This window comes from Elephantulus edwardii, unplaced genomic scaffold, assembly GCF_000299155.1.
Source record: "Elephantulus edwardii isolate Elephantulus edwardi_28Jun2011 unplaced genomic scaffold, EleEdw1.0 scaffold00091, whole genome shotgun sequence".
Classification (NCBI taxonomy): Eukaryota; Metazoa; Chordata; class Mammalia; order Macroscelidea; family Macroscelididae; genus Elephantulus; species Elephantulus edwardii.
In genome coordinates this window covers 6660527-6676404 of record NW_006399841.1, presented here as the reverse complement: position 1 = coordinate 6676404, position 15878 = coordinate 6660527, and the positions used below count along the sequence as shown (strand labels likewise).

Below are 15878 nucleotides of genomic sequence, written 5' to 3'. Positions count from 1 at the left end.
CTTCAGGGGGAGAAAGAAGATGGTGGGGACAAGGCCTCCCATGGCACCTAACTGTGCCTGTTCCCTTGAGGTGGCATATAAAGTCCACCTGGGATAAAGTGGGCCGCTAAACAGCTTCCCGGAGAGTATATTCAACTTGCAATTTCTCCCACAGTCCAATTGGTGGATCCAAACCACTGACTTATTGGCTAATAGTCTAACACTGTGCCACCAGGTTTCCTACTGTGTTCATGGGATCCGCCAAATATTCCTAAAACATCAATTCCACAGTGTGCTCCCTCCCCTCCCACATACACTCTCCCCCCTCCTCTGCCTGCATTGTTGCTCAAACAGGTCGCATTGTTGCTCAAACAGGTCATCATTACCTGAAAATGTACAATCACAACTCAGCCCAGGGTAAGCCCAGCACCGCAGAGCCTCCTACACCCTCCGCGAAACTCAATCCACATTACGAAGGGGACAAAAGAGCTCACTGGTTAAAACCCGGCGGAGCCCAATGTGTGAGTGAGAAAATAATTTCACTGTTTCTCCTACAAGCTTCTTTCTCTCAACTCATAAATCTCTGAGCCTTGACTTTCCATCTGAGGAAAGCGAATGTCATCAGCGCCAGGGCATAAATCACCGGGAGAATAGTTAGACACCGTGGGCAAATAAAAACGTAAGCCAGGCAGACAGTGGGTTCGCACGTGTAAGGTCTGATTTCACGGGATTATGAAGGGGGTGGGGGCAGAGGGAGCTGCTTCCCAGGAAGAGTAACAGCCAAAATGAGAGAACACTTAGAAATTATCGTACCACATTGCTGCAGTCTCTTCAGCTCTTCACCATGGGTTCAGATTTGACTCTCCCTCTGTGACAATGGGAATGAGAAGATGGAGAAGAGCCACGGGGATGAGGACGGGGGTCACATCAGGCCCCGCATCATTCCAAGTCCTTTACATCCACCGTCTCGAAGCGCTTAATGCTCTAAGGGCGCTCCCGCGGACAGGACACTGTACCACGTGGGCCGCTTTTACCCCTACATCTCTGGCTCCTAACTGCCAAGTCCAAGCCTGCTTCTTCCTCAACATTCTGCTGGTGTTTATGTCACAAAGCCAGAGTCCCGCGGGGAGGGGAGAGGAGGAAGGGAGGCAGCAAAGAGAACCCTCTGGTTTATCCACAACACTGCCGGCTCGAACACTTCCTCCAGGAAGGCTTCCTAGGAGAGCTTCCATTGCATCCACTCCTTTCTTATAAAAGCAATACTTAACTCCAGAAAAAAAAAACAAAAACAAACACCCTTTAATATCACCCACAGAGAGGAGGAGGGGTAAAGGGATAGAGGGAAGGAGGCAGAAGTGCTTGCAAGAGTAGCACACATGGAAAACAATTCCCCAACACATGCAGGCAGGTTCCCAGGACTGTAGTCAGAACGCAGCTCAGTGCTATGAGTCACAATGGACTCAAGCCGACCTTCCATTGGGTTTGCAGAGGCTATACGCTTCAGGGAAGGAGACTGTCCATCTATCTCCTGTGGGGCAGCTGGTGGACTCAAACCACCGGCCTTTCAGTGGGCGGGTAACTCCCTAACCATTAGGCCACCAGAATCAGAAAGCTCATTCATGCGGCCAGAAGCCAAGTTCAAAGCCAAGGAGTAATCCTGGGTCATTCAAGGAAGTTCTTAAACGCCCAGAGGACTCAGGTTTAAGCTTGATAGTCAGGCTTGTGGTGGTGGTGGTTGTTTGTTACAGAGGAAGGAGGAAGGCAAAAAAGGCTGTTCTTCCTGTTAGGCAGAGAGAAGCCGTTAACTGTGAGAGGCAGAGCAATCAATTGTTACAATCAGTTGTTACAGAACCACATAGACAGGTCTAACCCTGGTGCCACCTCACAGATGGCCACTTGGATAGCTTCGGGCCACAGCCACGTACCACCAGGACTACACAGCCTTGGCATACTAACCTGGGAACATCACTGAGCTAAGTTACCACTTCTGTTTTTAATCTCAAAATATAAAAAGAATGACTGTTGTAAAATACATACGATACTAAAAAACGAGGCTATGAAACCATCAGCCAAATCGAGAAAGCACTTCCATCACTCAGTGCCCAGCATGGTAGGTTCTCAATGGGGTTTGCTGCATGAGTCAGCTTGGACCATGACACAGAGCAAAGCAATGTGGGAACCGTGCATCTTAAACACGAATTGCAGGCTGAGCAAATTACTCACTCTGTGTCCGGGAGCTGGCTGCATAATTGGTTTCTTGATTTTTGGTTATTTTGCACATGCTTAATTCTATTTAATTTTTGGCTAAGAATAAAGCTCGTTAAATAGAAAAACAAACAAACCAACCAAACAAGTAACACCCCACACTCTCCTGATGGAGTCCTGAGACGCTGACATTACGAGGCCCGTCTTCTACACTCTCCGTTGGGGGAACTGGTTTCCTTCCAGACCAACAACCAGAAAACAGTGAAATCTAGGGGACCAAGTCATTGCTTGCTCTTGTAACGGCAACACCTAAATGGAATGCCTGTTGGTTGCTCTTCCAATAGGTCAAAGTTCTACACATGCCCTGTGTCGGACATCAAATCTATACAATCGATTACACTCAATGATGACACTCACTGAGCAGATCGGTCCAAGTTCTAGTACAAGTCACCAGAGTGAGGTGAGGTCTCAAATAAAGGACACAGTCCTTCAGATTACAAGTGTGTCCAAGACTTCAGACACCAGCTGCAGACTCGGGCCTTCCTCCAATATCCTGAGCTGCAGGCTACATGTTCAGGGGTTCCCTCCATCTCCTTAGAGTAGCAGCTGTCATCTCCAGGATCTCCAGACACCTTTCACTTTTGATCTGCTGGCACTCAAGGTCACTAGGATTACTGAGTAGTATTGCAGAGAAAGGTTTAAATGAAGATACCCCAGGAAAAGGCCTAGGAGCATTCTCAACATAGAGTTTGTGTCTCAAAAAGGGACATGGTACTGTCCTATCAGCATCAACCAGGAGGTCCACTGAAGACCCACAGTCAAGAGGCTTTATTATTGAGATTTAATTACCTAGAGAGACATGATTGAACTTCAACCTTCAGCCGCTCCTTGTGGCTGGGCTGATAGCACATGGTAGGTCATAGGATAGCTGGTCAAGGCCAATGGCTTAGAGATGGATCAGGGTCTCCTACCTGGAGAACACTGGTCTTGATGACTCTTTCCTTGGAGAGACATACAAGTCATATGCTGCTCAGTAAGCTCAACTTTTATCTGCTCAGGAGACCAGGCAAAAGGACAGAGACGAGAACAAGGGGAAGCCATGGACACTCCATGACTTAGATCCATTCATCCATTATATCCATACATCCATCCATTAGAGAGCTACAATGGTGTCCTCTATGCACAAGAGAACTCTGCTAATATTCCAGTCTTCAGCATGAATCACGATGAATCTATCCTCAGGAAATCTGATCTACGACATAAAGGTTAAGAAAGTTTTGGGGAATTGGAAGATGACCTCTGTACTGCAGGAAGATCATCTACTCAAATTCGGAAGTACAGTATCCCCAAAGCTGTCACTCTCTTCTTTCTTGCTAAACCCCGATTCACAGCCCCAGGTGGGGACTCATGAGCACTCTAAAGTGGTCACACAAACATAGTCACCTTACACCAGTTACAGGAAAAGGTAAGCTTGTAGTCAGGTTCAGCTCTGGCTAAGAGAAAAAGCTGCTGCTGTTGTATTGTGTCATGGAATCAGAACGGACTCAGCTGGCCCTCCAGGTTTTCAGAGGCCATAAACTGCATGGGAGGAAATGATCCATCTTCCTGTGGAGCACCTGGTGAATTCGAACCGCTTGCCTTTGCATTAACAGTGTCATTTCTTACCACTAGGCCACCAGAGCTTCCTATGATATAATAGAAGAAGTGTATTAAGGGTCTTTCTTCAAAAAAGGAAGCAGCAGCCTGTGAAAATCCTGTGTCTTCTTTCCTTTAAAGGAAGCTAAGCTGAAGACACAGTGCTTGGAAATACAGTTGTCATGAACGATTGACCATAAAGTGGCATGCAGCTGAGGCCAGTAGAAAAGGAAAAATAGAAGGAACTGAGGGTTTTGTTGGTTTTTTTCTTTGAAACTGTGGTTTTTGCTGCACCAAACCCAGAGCTACTTAAGCATCAGAATTAATGGTGTGTGTTGAAATGAAATTGAATTATTGCTTGAGCTACTAAATGCCAGATTTTCTGTTTTGTTTTTGTGTTTTTACAGCTGAAAGAATCCTATCAAAAAGAAGAGGGAAAGGCACTTGCTTGGAAAGGAAGTCTATATTATCAATCTCGTATTGATCTCTGACTAGTTCTGTGCCAATGCACTAGGCAGATCTCCTGCTAAAGATCCCTCTAAAGTATTAAAACATAAAGACGTCACCTTGAAGACGCAGGGTAGATCTTTTCAAGTGCTTCAAATGCATACGAAAACTGTTCCATGAATAAGGAAGAAGTGATGCATTTGGATCACAGTAATGACAAAGTATATTAAAGATAGCTTGGACTGCCAGAAAGATGACACAAACCTATCTTAGAAGAAACAGAGCCAGGATGTTCCTTAGAAGAAAGAGTGGTGGTCCTCTGGATATGTCTTTAGAAAGGGCCAGTGTCTGGAGAAGAAGATCATGCTTGGAGTGAAAAGAAGACGACAAGATGAACTGACACTGGAAAAAATATGGGCTGAAACATCACCAACGATTGTGAGGGTGAGGCCACCCGGCAGTACTGCACACAGGCCTGAGAGGAGCCTGAACCAACTACACGGCCCCTGTTGGTTTAGGGTCTCTTGGCAAGTTAGAAGCACTGGCGTGCCGCAGTGAAGTACTCTACTGCTAACAGAAAGGTCAGTAGTTCAAACTCACTAGCTAGTCCACAGGAAAAAAGATATGGCAATCTGTTCTGTAAAGACTGTTGTTGCCGATTGCCTTCAAGCAGAGCACGACTCACAGTGACCCTATGAACAAAAGGCCTGAAGCCCCTCTACAGCTATCAACATTTATCATTACAGCCTTGAAAATAGCAGTCCCTTGAGGGGCCTCAGAGGAGGAATTGATGGGACAGTGATGGACTTGACGACTTAGTTCCTCCAATTTGGACAGCTGAACTCTCACTTCTGAAGACTCTTCTAACTATTCTAAGATTTAAGATTCAAAGATCATTTTTTCAAGGAATGAGGGAAAGTCCGTTGTACAGGAACTGGGGAGGAAATGCAATCAAACTACTACTTTGATGTGATAGGGAATGAAGAGAGGAAGGAAATCAGTTCACCCATGGATTTATTCTTAAATTATAAATGTGATCAACAACATTTCTTATTTAGCAACCATTTGGAATGAAAGTCACCAGGGTCATCACAAGAGTCAATAAAGCAATAGATGTTTCGCTCCTTTGTCAAATTGTTATAGAAAATAAATATGTCAAATATTTGTAATTAGGCGAGCTCTGGTGGCCTAGTGGCAGGAAACTGCACTGCAATCCCAGAGGTACGCGGTTCAAATCCACCAGATGCTCTAAAGAAGGAGGAACAATCGCCTCCTGTACCAGTCAGATCCAATTTGACGGTACACACATAAAATAAATAAATAAAAATTTAAAAAAATTTAATTAATCTGTAAAATTGAAGTTTTGTATTAAAAAAATCATCTGAAGGACGATTAGAACCTATTACAAAGTTTGTCTTAAAACATCTATCACCATCAGCCACCGACTCACAGTCTCTATCCGCAATCACCTCCACCTGTATATTTAAGTATCGTGGAGATGAAGAACAGGACACGATAAAGATGGACTGAGTGGATTGGATTCTACTGGCCAGACTTCAAGTTGAATGTCAGAGGATTTCAAACTGACAGTTTTATATGCTGTTAAGTGGTTCAAAAGTTCAGTGCTAAAAATGACAATTCAATCAAGACTGTGGCAATTCCTCCCGAGACAGAAGTCAGCTAAATCTTATAAAACTCTCATTCTTTTATTCTTAAAAAATATTTCTCTCCCTTAGGGAAGAAGGGATTAAGAGATATTTACTTGAAAATCCAATTATGCCATTTTATAACCATAGATGAGTTGGCTAATTTATATGCTGATTTAGTCATCTAGTCTTCTTAAAGTTGGGCTGGGTCACCTGAGACATTTTAGGAGCCAAGAAAGAGGTCCCTTGATGGTATATTTGCTATTGCTACCAGGGGCTCCACTGTTCCATGGGAGAAAGATGGGCAATCTCCTCCTTTGTGACTTCCAGTCTCGGAAACCCTCTGGAGGCCAGCTATGAGTAAGCTGAGTGACTTGGGAAATTAGCCAGCAAAGCTTCTGACCACTTCAATATAAACCAGAGCTGGTTAACAGGATGGTGGTGGAGTAAAAACCAAGCTCACTCCCTTTCCTGTCTCCAAAAGGAGGTTGTCAGGTGTTGTCAAGTTTACTACAACTCTGAACAACGGATCTGAATCTTGGCCTCTCTTGCTGCATCTCCTCATTTCTGATAAGGATTTCTCACACTTGAGCCCATGTTACAGTCACTGTGTCAAATTCATCTCGCTCAAAGTCTTCTTCTCTTTTATTAACCCTGCACCTTTCCAGCGATGTTATTTTCCAAGCACTAGCTCTTCCTAACAACATGCTCAAAAATTTTGTTTGTTTGCATTTTCTCCAAGACATATCTGTTTATTCTCTGGGGAGCCTGTGGGATATTCAGCACTCTTCTCCAACACCAAAACTCAAAGGCCTAGATTCTTCCTCTGTCATCCTTAGTCACTGGTTCAACTTTCAGATGCATAATAAGTAACTGAAAATATCATGGCTTGAATCAGTGCATCTTAAGTCTTTAAACTAGTATCACTGCTCACTAACACTTTAGAGAGGAAAGTCCTTGAGAGTAGATTTACCCAACACAATTGTTTTGATTTCTTGAGTGTCGGTGCCCCAGGTGTGGGCGGGGGAGTCTCCACAGAGCACACCCCACCCCTCTTCTCTGAAAATCACCAGAGCCATTTCACCCTCCCTGAGTCTCTCGAGGCTGCAGAGAATTATCCGACAGGATCTCATCCTCTGACAAAGAGGAACAAAGACAAGCATAACAACCAAAGCCCAATGATTATTCACAACTTTACAGAAACAATCTCCCAAGTTGGTAATCTTCTGGGGGTTTTCAAACGTCAAACCTGAGCCTCACTTCTTTCCTGAGGTACCTTATATCTCATCTTCTGCCCCTGGTACTGACCAGCAAGGCAAAGGGAACAATTCTACATAAAGGAATGGACTTGACCACTCAAATTTCAGAGCAAGAGGGGAAGGAAAAGCTGGGTGCAGAGAAGGAATCACATAAGCAATTCAATTAAACAGCCTTAATAAGTAACTTGATGAGGTTACGGAGTCCGTCTGGCCTTGTCCCAGAAAGCTGCTGGGAATGAGAGTCTGAAAGATGATGTCTGAAAATCTAAGAACCCACGTATCTTTAATTCCCCTCTAAAGCAAAATATTAAATATGGGCGTTCCTGAAAGACCATCCAGTGGTGCTTTTCCAAAAGGAATCGTGATCTTTCATTTTTCCAATCCTTTAGCAACAAGGCATTTCATCCCCCAGGGCCAACCCAGCTGAGCTTCTCAGAATAGAGACAACAGCACAGCACCCCCACCATGATCCTGGTCCCCCAACTTACCTTCCAAACACATCAACCTCAGTGCTTTATTTCTCATCCTGAATCTATGCAGGTAGATTCCAAATGCCTTTTAGAAATCCCCACTCCTTGTTCCCTTCACACCTGCCACGTCATCTTCACACTGCATATGAAATGCGTGGGGCAGACCACACCTGACTCCCCTCTAAGGGCTACCCTACCAAGCCACGGTGGGCAGATATAATCATGTGAAACTTGGTGAAAAGCTCCCCATCCATGACCCTTAGACTGACAAAGCTGCCTTGAGTCTTCCAACTTCACAAAAATGGACAATCTCCTCTGAACAGGCGCTGGAGGGTCAGCCGTGAGTCAGGTCAGCAGCACGCAACAACAATAACTCCTACTACTTCTTTCAGGGTAAAATGATTTCAGTGTAAAGAAAGAACCCTCGTTAACATATGAACTAAGTGGGTCTCAGACGGAGTGGACAGAGCCTGTCCGGAGAACACGGGCATCAACATAAAGAGGGAAAACTCACAAAAGTCCTCATGATAGAAAGTAAAGCTGATTAAAGGAAACGTGCCGTCTGGCTCCCTCTGTGACAGCCAACTGAAGACAGCGGCGTGTGCAGATGGTACAAGTCCTGCGTCTAATGGCAGGAGGGCGGCTGGCCCTTCAAGATAGAAGGGGTGACGCCACAGGCCAGCTGTCCTCCAGAGTCCGAGCCAGGGCGGAGCGGGATGCCCCCCGGGAACCGGGGCCCCTGCCCGGGCCTGGTTCGGTTCTGCAGCATGCAGGAGGCAAGCACGGGAGGCAGCATGAACCGCACCGAGAAGCATTAGTCCAGGGACTGGCGTGATATATTGTAACTGCTCCCGTCACGTCAACAGGTAGCCTCTTTACGGGTCTGGTAGACAATTTTCCCACTAGAAGTTCAAATGACTCCCATTTCAATGAAAACAGGAGATTTCCTCATTGGGAGGGTCACAAGTCACCCCCAGCAGCTGGCAGGCGTGATGACACGCTGAGTGCCAGGCGTGCACAGGACTCGTTCTCTCTCCCCCCAGCAATTCTTCCATTTTTATCATTTGTCTCCACTTAAAACACCGAGACGAGCAAGTTACAAATATGGTTATGGTACTTCCAAAACAAGCAGTGTCCCAGGCTGTGAGGGCGCCAAGCGAGGGCTGTGGCTTACCTCCGGCTCCGGCTGCAGGGGGCGGTGGTCTTCGTCGGAGTTTGGTAAAATGGCCCAGGTGATGTTGGCACTGGCTGATGGCAAAGAGCCAAGGGTCCCATTTTTCAGCTGCTCTGTGGAATGTGACTTGGGCCCGTGCCATCCCAGGATGTTTTCTGAAATAAAGACCTACAATCATGCCAAGGGTCTTCCAAATCAAACACTTATTGCTAAGAAATGCTTGTCCCTCACTGAGCAGGGGAGGCTGACTCACACTGGGCCCGAACGTAACACACAGAGGATGTAAACAGAGTGTGTTTTGAAGGATAAAACAAAACCTGTTCGATGCTGATGCTCTGTTTGGGCACACTTTCTGTTTAATGTCAGCAGAACTGCCACAGGCTGTTCTGTCCCTCCACTTCAGCACAGAAGCTCAGAGGAAGACCCTCAACTGACAGGCTGACACAGTGACAATAACAACGGGCTCACGGTTCTCAGAGATCATGAGGACACGGCAGGGCAGGGCAGGGTGCGGATTTGTTATTCACAGGGCCACTGCGAGCTCTGGTCCACACACTCTACCTACCACCACCACGATCACCACCTCAGGTTTAAAACAAAGCGCCATCAACTTTCAAAATTGTGTGAGTCAGAAGCGACTCACAGCTGAGCCTTCAGGGGGTTTTCAGAGACTGCAAATCGCACAGGAAGAGACAGACCATCTTTCTCTTGCTGAGCAGCTAGTGGATTTGAACCGCCAGCCTTTGGGTTGGCAGCACAACCCCTTACCAGGAGACCCCCAGGGCTCTTTCTGTGTCACCAGGACTTCACACTAAGATATAACTAGGTCTCCATTCCAGCTGATTTGCAACCTATAGACGTATTTGTATCTTTTCAGTGTCCTGCATAAAAATTTACTCCCTTGGGGGTAAAAACTAGCCCCACTGACATACATGTGGGAACACAAACACACCGTCCAGCTGCCCCTGTGATTTTGTTTCTGTCGAAAGTTTGTGGAACTTTATCTCTAAGGGGCAGCCTTGCTGCACTTCTTACTTTCAACTGTTTCCTAACAATTGAAAAGTTAGATAATCTGAAAGAAGAATCTATGCCTTTAAACTGTGAAGAGCACTGAATATCCCACGGACTGCCAAAGAATAAGCAAGCACGTCTGTAAATCCCGGGATCAGCCCAAACATCACTTGCTCAGAGAGGCCTTCAGGGACCTCCTTGCCAGGTGGTACCCTCAGGGCACTCTCGGTCATGTCACTTCTGTCACATCACTCTGCCTTCACAGCACGTATGCTATCTGAATTCACCTTACTCCCTTGTTCATTATCTACTGTTTCTGTCTCTTCTCAAAAGCTGAGTGGCCATGTACAATACAAGTAGGCATATATACGTATATAAATAATATCAGCTCCTTGAAGACAGTGGCACGGCACAGGTGACTGACTGCTCAATAAATACTGCACAAAGTGATGAATGACTGTGGAGACAGCCAGAAAGCCAGAAAGAACAAAGGTCGTAAGGATCAAGAGTGTTGTCCTAAAACCCAATCTACTTGCCCTGGGTGACCCTCCACCTCATGACCCTCCCGCGCGGGGGGCGGGGGGGCGGAATTCCATGGCTGTAGGTCAAAAAGGGACGAGACAGCTCATCTTTTCCTTGAGTTGCAGAAAGAGGGTTTGAACTGTCAATCCTCTGGTTAGCAGCTGGATATATTCACTACACCCAGGGCTCTATCCTGAGCTTCACAGCTTCCTAAAGATTAAAAAAAGAAGAAAAGGCGAGATTTCCTATACAAAAATGCACTACTGGTGTAGCAGACCTTTATGGTATTAAAAGAGTAAAAATTCATCAGACTAAAAAGCTGAAGGACAAAAAGGAGAATATCAGAATTTGGAAAGAATTCTAAAACTAAACCAGATGGCGCTGGATTCAAGACAACAGAATAAAATCTCATGAGTAGCTATCTACAATATAAGTATATGAATATATGTATGTGTGTGCGTGTATGTTGTTGTTTGTTGTATACCGTAGAGTCGGAACCGACCCACAGTGGACCCTGTCGCAGGTTTTCAGAGGCAGTTAATCGCACGGGAGGAGACTGCCCATCTTTTCCTGCAGAGCAGTTGGTGGCCTCGAACCATGTGCCTCTGGGATTGCAGCACAGCTTCTTGCCACTAGATATATGTATATTAATAATAATTGGTAGCTCCAAACTGGATACAAAGGTATGTTTTCTGTTTTGGTTGTGGCTTGGGTGTGGTCTGTTGCTCGCAATTAGGTGTGAGCTGATTTGATTTGGCCTCATATTAAAAAAGGCATTTGGGCCCTTGGGCAGATTCATAGATGGGCGGGTGGGTGTGTGTGTGAGAAAGAACATGTATGTATGTAAATAGTGACATGTATTACATATATTTGAGAATGTGTGAATACATATTTATCTTAGTAATGACATACATGAGAAATATCAATGTGGAGTCTGGTGGTTTAGTGATAAAAGAGACGTGCTGACCAACCCAAAGGGACATGGTTCAAATCCACCAGCTGCTCTGAAGAAGTAAGATGGACAATCTCTTCTACTGTTTATTGTGTCTAAAAAACCCACTGGAGGGTCACCTGGGAATCAGTTCCAACCAAACAAGACACAACAACAAAAGCAATAATGTAAAAATATTTAACAGTGTGTATGAGACAGTTAGATGTGTGTGTCTTACAAAAAAGAGAATGTGGGAAATTAAAGACAAAATCTGCCTTTGATGAATAGTCCACACCCCCTACACCTTCTCTAACCTGAAACCACGACTCCATGGTCTCTGGCCACCATTACCAACCGCCACTTTGACCAGGGAGAGAGAACAGAACACCCACATCCAAATGAGAAAAATGCAGAATAAAACTCAAATGCCTTTAAACAAACGAGAAAAGGCAGCAAAACTACTAGACGTAAAAATGACAGAAAACTCTGAGACAGTGCCTTTTGAACTTGGAGATAAAACTATTTCTCCAAGTCACCTTTCAGCCAAATAACAGACTGGCTTAGAGAACAGTACTTTTCATGAGGACCGCGCTCCTTTAAGTAAACACTGTATTTTCCACAAAGAGCCTGTCCGTGCAAATAACACACACGCTCGTATAACTCATATACGGAACGGGGGAGGTTGCACGGTTTGCAAAAATTGTATAATGTCCACATTACGTGTATTAAAACATGATATAGGAGATCAAATGGTCAACAGTTTAGATAAGAAGGTGAGGCACAAAAGGGGAGCCCAATGGAAAAAGAACAAACAGAATGAAACTATCAGAATGCTGATCAAATGCAGATTGTGCAGTCAATGGTAAGGAACGATGTGCCTACAAACTGTCATCCAGCCCAAGCCCACTGCTGTCCGGGGATGACAACTGAGGGGGACCCTCCCCTGGGTTTCCACAACTGTACACCTTTACAGGAGGACATGTCTCACCAACTCCCACCGCTGGTGGGAGCTGGATTCAAACCGCTAAAATTGCAGGCAATAGCTCACGGGTTATAGACTACCTACCAGGGCTTCTTAAAATTACCAAAGGGAAGCCTCATTTGCATTGGACACTTTCACCTGAAGCCCAAGAAAATACCTTTTTAGAAGACAGAGGTGAAGGGACGCTTCTTACCTGTCCTGTTGACCCACATTTGCCTCAGAGACCTGCAGCTGGAATCAGATTCTAAATACTGGACAACTGCCCCACAAATACAGGGCAGTACTGCCCACTTCCTAAACTCTTTTAAAATTATACAAGTTGGAAATGTCCTCTAGAGAAGTTAGGAAGGCTTAAAAAACACTGGCCAAAAAATGAGACGTTTGTCTAGGCAATGAAGTCAGCATTCCTTCCATCACTTCCACATCTCAAATCTGTCCCTGCTTCCCCTCCCTACACATCATCCAGAGAGAGCATCACAGGAGGCAGTGGGACAGGAAGTGAAGAGTCTGGCTTGGCAATGGTGCACTGCACTCTGGGACAGACCAAGATCAGGACAGGAAGTGGGGAAGGAGGCATGCATCCTGGGGAATGTAGTTTCCTGTGTATTCTGTGGCTTCAGAGCAGAGAAGGAACAGTGAGGCTGGAAGAGAAATCCCTATCAGTGAGTTTACTTGCCCTAAAAATTGATTAGCAAGTCTGGATAGATTCCGTTTGTTTGAGGATGAGGGAGGAAAATGCTAAGAAGGAGTGGATGAAAGACTCTGGAGAACTTGGGGAAAGAGGGAGAACATCTCTGACATTCCTAATGTAAGAGAAACAGCATCAAAAACGGTGCATTTTCAGCACAGCATGGGATGAAACAGCCTCCTGAAACAAGGATGGAAAGACAAAAGAAGAAAACAACTTGAGATAAAAAAGCAGATGCACAAAGGAACTACTGTGAAGGATTTATTTATACCAGTATTAGCAGAACTAAAATTAACACTAAAACCAAGAAATAGTACAATCAAAATTGCACAAAGTCAAGTAAGCAGTATGCCAAAATGAGCAAATTCTATCTGTGCAGTTTGACAGAGCGATAACAAGACAGAAGACAATATAGATAATATAAAGATCATTTAGATGGGAAAATGAGATCCCTTTTTGAAAGGCAAAAATCAGGATAATCTTAAACTCGGTCATAGCACTAAATGCCAGAAGGGGAAATAAAAAAAAAAGTAGGAATTGTGGGAGCTCTGGTGGCCTAGTGGAAGAGAGCTGGGCTGCCAACTCAAAGGCATGCAGTTCGAATTCACCATCTGCTCTGCACGAGAAAGGTGATCTCCTCTCCTGTGACGAAATGCCTCCGTAGCTGGAGAGTCAGCTACGGGTTGCAGATTTGGGATAAATAACACAAGAGTAGGGAACATTCAAACTAAAACACTGTCAAAGTCATTGCTATAGAGTGGGAACTGACTCATTTCTTTTTCTTTTTTTTTTAACCATGTAAGGTTTTATTTTATCCAAATTGGATATAATTTTTCAAGTTTGGGTTTCTGGTTGTTGCCCCCACCACTACCTAGTTATTTTTGAAGCTGTAAACTGCACAGGAGGAGACTGGCCATCTTTCTCCTACGGAGCTGATGACGGATTTGAACTGCCAAGGGGACATGGCCTCTGGGTTAGAACTCCAACTTCCTACAGACTACACCCCCAGGGCTAGTACATGGAGCTCTTAGTGGCTGCCAATATTACTCTTTGTACGTTACATATATTAACTCTAACCCTAACCCCATGAGCTAAGTATTATGACTACATCCACCTGCCAGAGGAAGAAATCAAATCGCAAAGAGCTGGTAAGGGGTCAAACTAACAGTAAGCCCCAGGCAGGCTGGCCCAACCTTGAGGTCTTCATTCTCTTTGACTCTCCACTGAGTTGTATGTCTTCAAGTAGTTTCTCTGCGGCGGGAATTAAGAGCTCAAGGATATGAGACACGCAAAACAACCAAGTGACAAACAAGGAACCCAGTTAAACACAACTGAGCAGAACTGAGACCAGGAGAGGCTGAGATGGCACTTTCTCAGGAGTGAAAAGTGAAGGTGTTAGCAAAAAAACACAGTCACAAAGAGAATATTTTAATGTGCTCTTTGAAAAATCTCAAATGCGTTAATGGCTGGTTACCCAAAGCGGACAGAGAGTGGGGTGGAGCTCTCCGATTAAAACAAGCTTGGAAGCAGGAGTGGCATCCACTTCCGTAATAGCTTACCTCTGGAAACCCTATGAACCTGGAGAGAAAGGCACCCAAGCGTCGAGGACTCTCCTTCATAGGGTCGCTATGAGTCGCCTGCAACTCGACGACACTTAACAACAACAACATTTGAAAAATCAAGATGAAAAATGAAATCTTACACTATTCGGCCTATCCTAAACTAATCCCTATCCTTAGGGTTCTGCCTTTATTAAAAATGTTGCTATTTTGTTCATCATTGATTTTTTTTTTTTAACATCATGAAATTTTTAAAACATTCTTTTCCTTAATCATTTTGTTTGGCACTCCCTTGACTTTCACTCTCAAGGAGAATATCTCCCTCAGCATAACCCTAGTTACAGGCCCGGGATTGAGTAAAAATTAATTTTTAATAAGAATGTTTATGAAAAACTTAATGTAGCCACTATAAAAATTTATATGCACATTTGTATCTTTCCTCAAAATAATAAAGAAGGAAATAAATTTATGTAGTCACACAGAGAACAAGAAAAATAAACAAACATAAAAACAAGCAGCATAAAGGCAGCAGAAAAACAAACACCACTTTTAAATTAGTCTATTAGTAGTCAAGATTATTAAAAAAAGCAAGTCTAAGCGCATACACACACACACACACACACACACACATATATATATATATACTTTTTTTTAAATTTTAAGGCACCTAACATCTGAACCTCCAAGAGGTTCCTCTTGCTGTCAGCGTAGTTTTGTAATTTCATGTTCACTGATTTTTTGTGGTTCTTTCTTTCCTAATGATACCATGAATAACAGTGTGCATTATTATCAACAAAGTTTGGGAGTGGATAAAATGCAATCTATTCTAAAAGTGTCTCAGAAAATAATGTTAACTCTTCCCATAAGTGGCCTTGGGTGATCTCTCTCTACACACTTGACCCAGAAAAATCCCACAAAATCATACAAATCAAGGGAAACTGCCCGGACCATCAAGGGTATGTGGACCCAGAAAGCCAGCAAGTATCTGAAAGTTGTCACTTTGCAAACTCACGACATGTCCTTCAGAAGTTACCATGGTGGAGCTTGTAGATGTGCCCAGGCCAAACAGTGGGACTGGGCACAGGGTGGATGGCCCAAAAGGAGTGCTAAATTTCTGCTGCATATGATCACAAATACAAAAAGTAAAGCTTAACCGTAAGGTTTAGATGCCAATTCTCTGGTCACCAAGTACGTGCAGGTGAACAAAGCTCCCAAGAAGTGCTACCATACATACAGAGGCCATGGGCGGCTCAATCCCTACATGGACCCCCCTGCCAGACGGAGATGACCCTCACTGAAGAGGAAAAGATGATTCCTAAAACAGAAGGGGAGTGTGCCTCAAAGGAAAAGATCTCCCAGAAGAAACTGAA

General features: G+C 44.5%; 1 protein-coding gene across 2 annotated transcripts in view; it reads right to left on the bottom strand.

Moving 5' to 3' along the window:
• OSBPL10 (oxysterol binding protein-like 10) overlaps positions 1–15878 on the bottom strand; it is a 324861-nt gene that overhangs the window by 55975 nt on the left and 253008 nt on the right. For both annotated transcript variants that reach the window (XM_006890625.1, XM_006890626.1), the window contains one exon: positions 8816–8970. In XM_006890625.1, coding sequence (XP_006890687.1) covers positions 8816–8970 — 155 coding nt within the window. The remainder of the gene's footprint in view (positions 1–8815; positions 8971–15878) is intronic.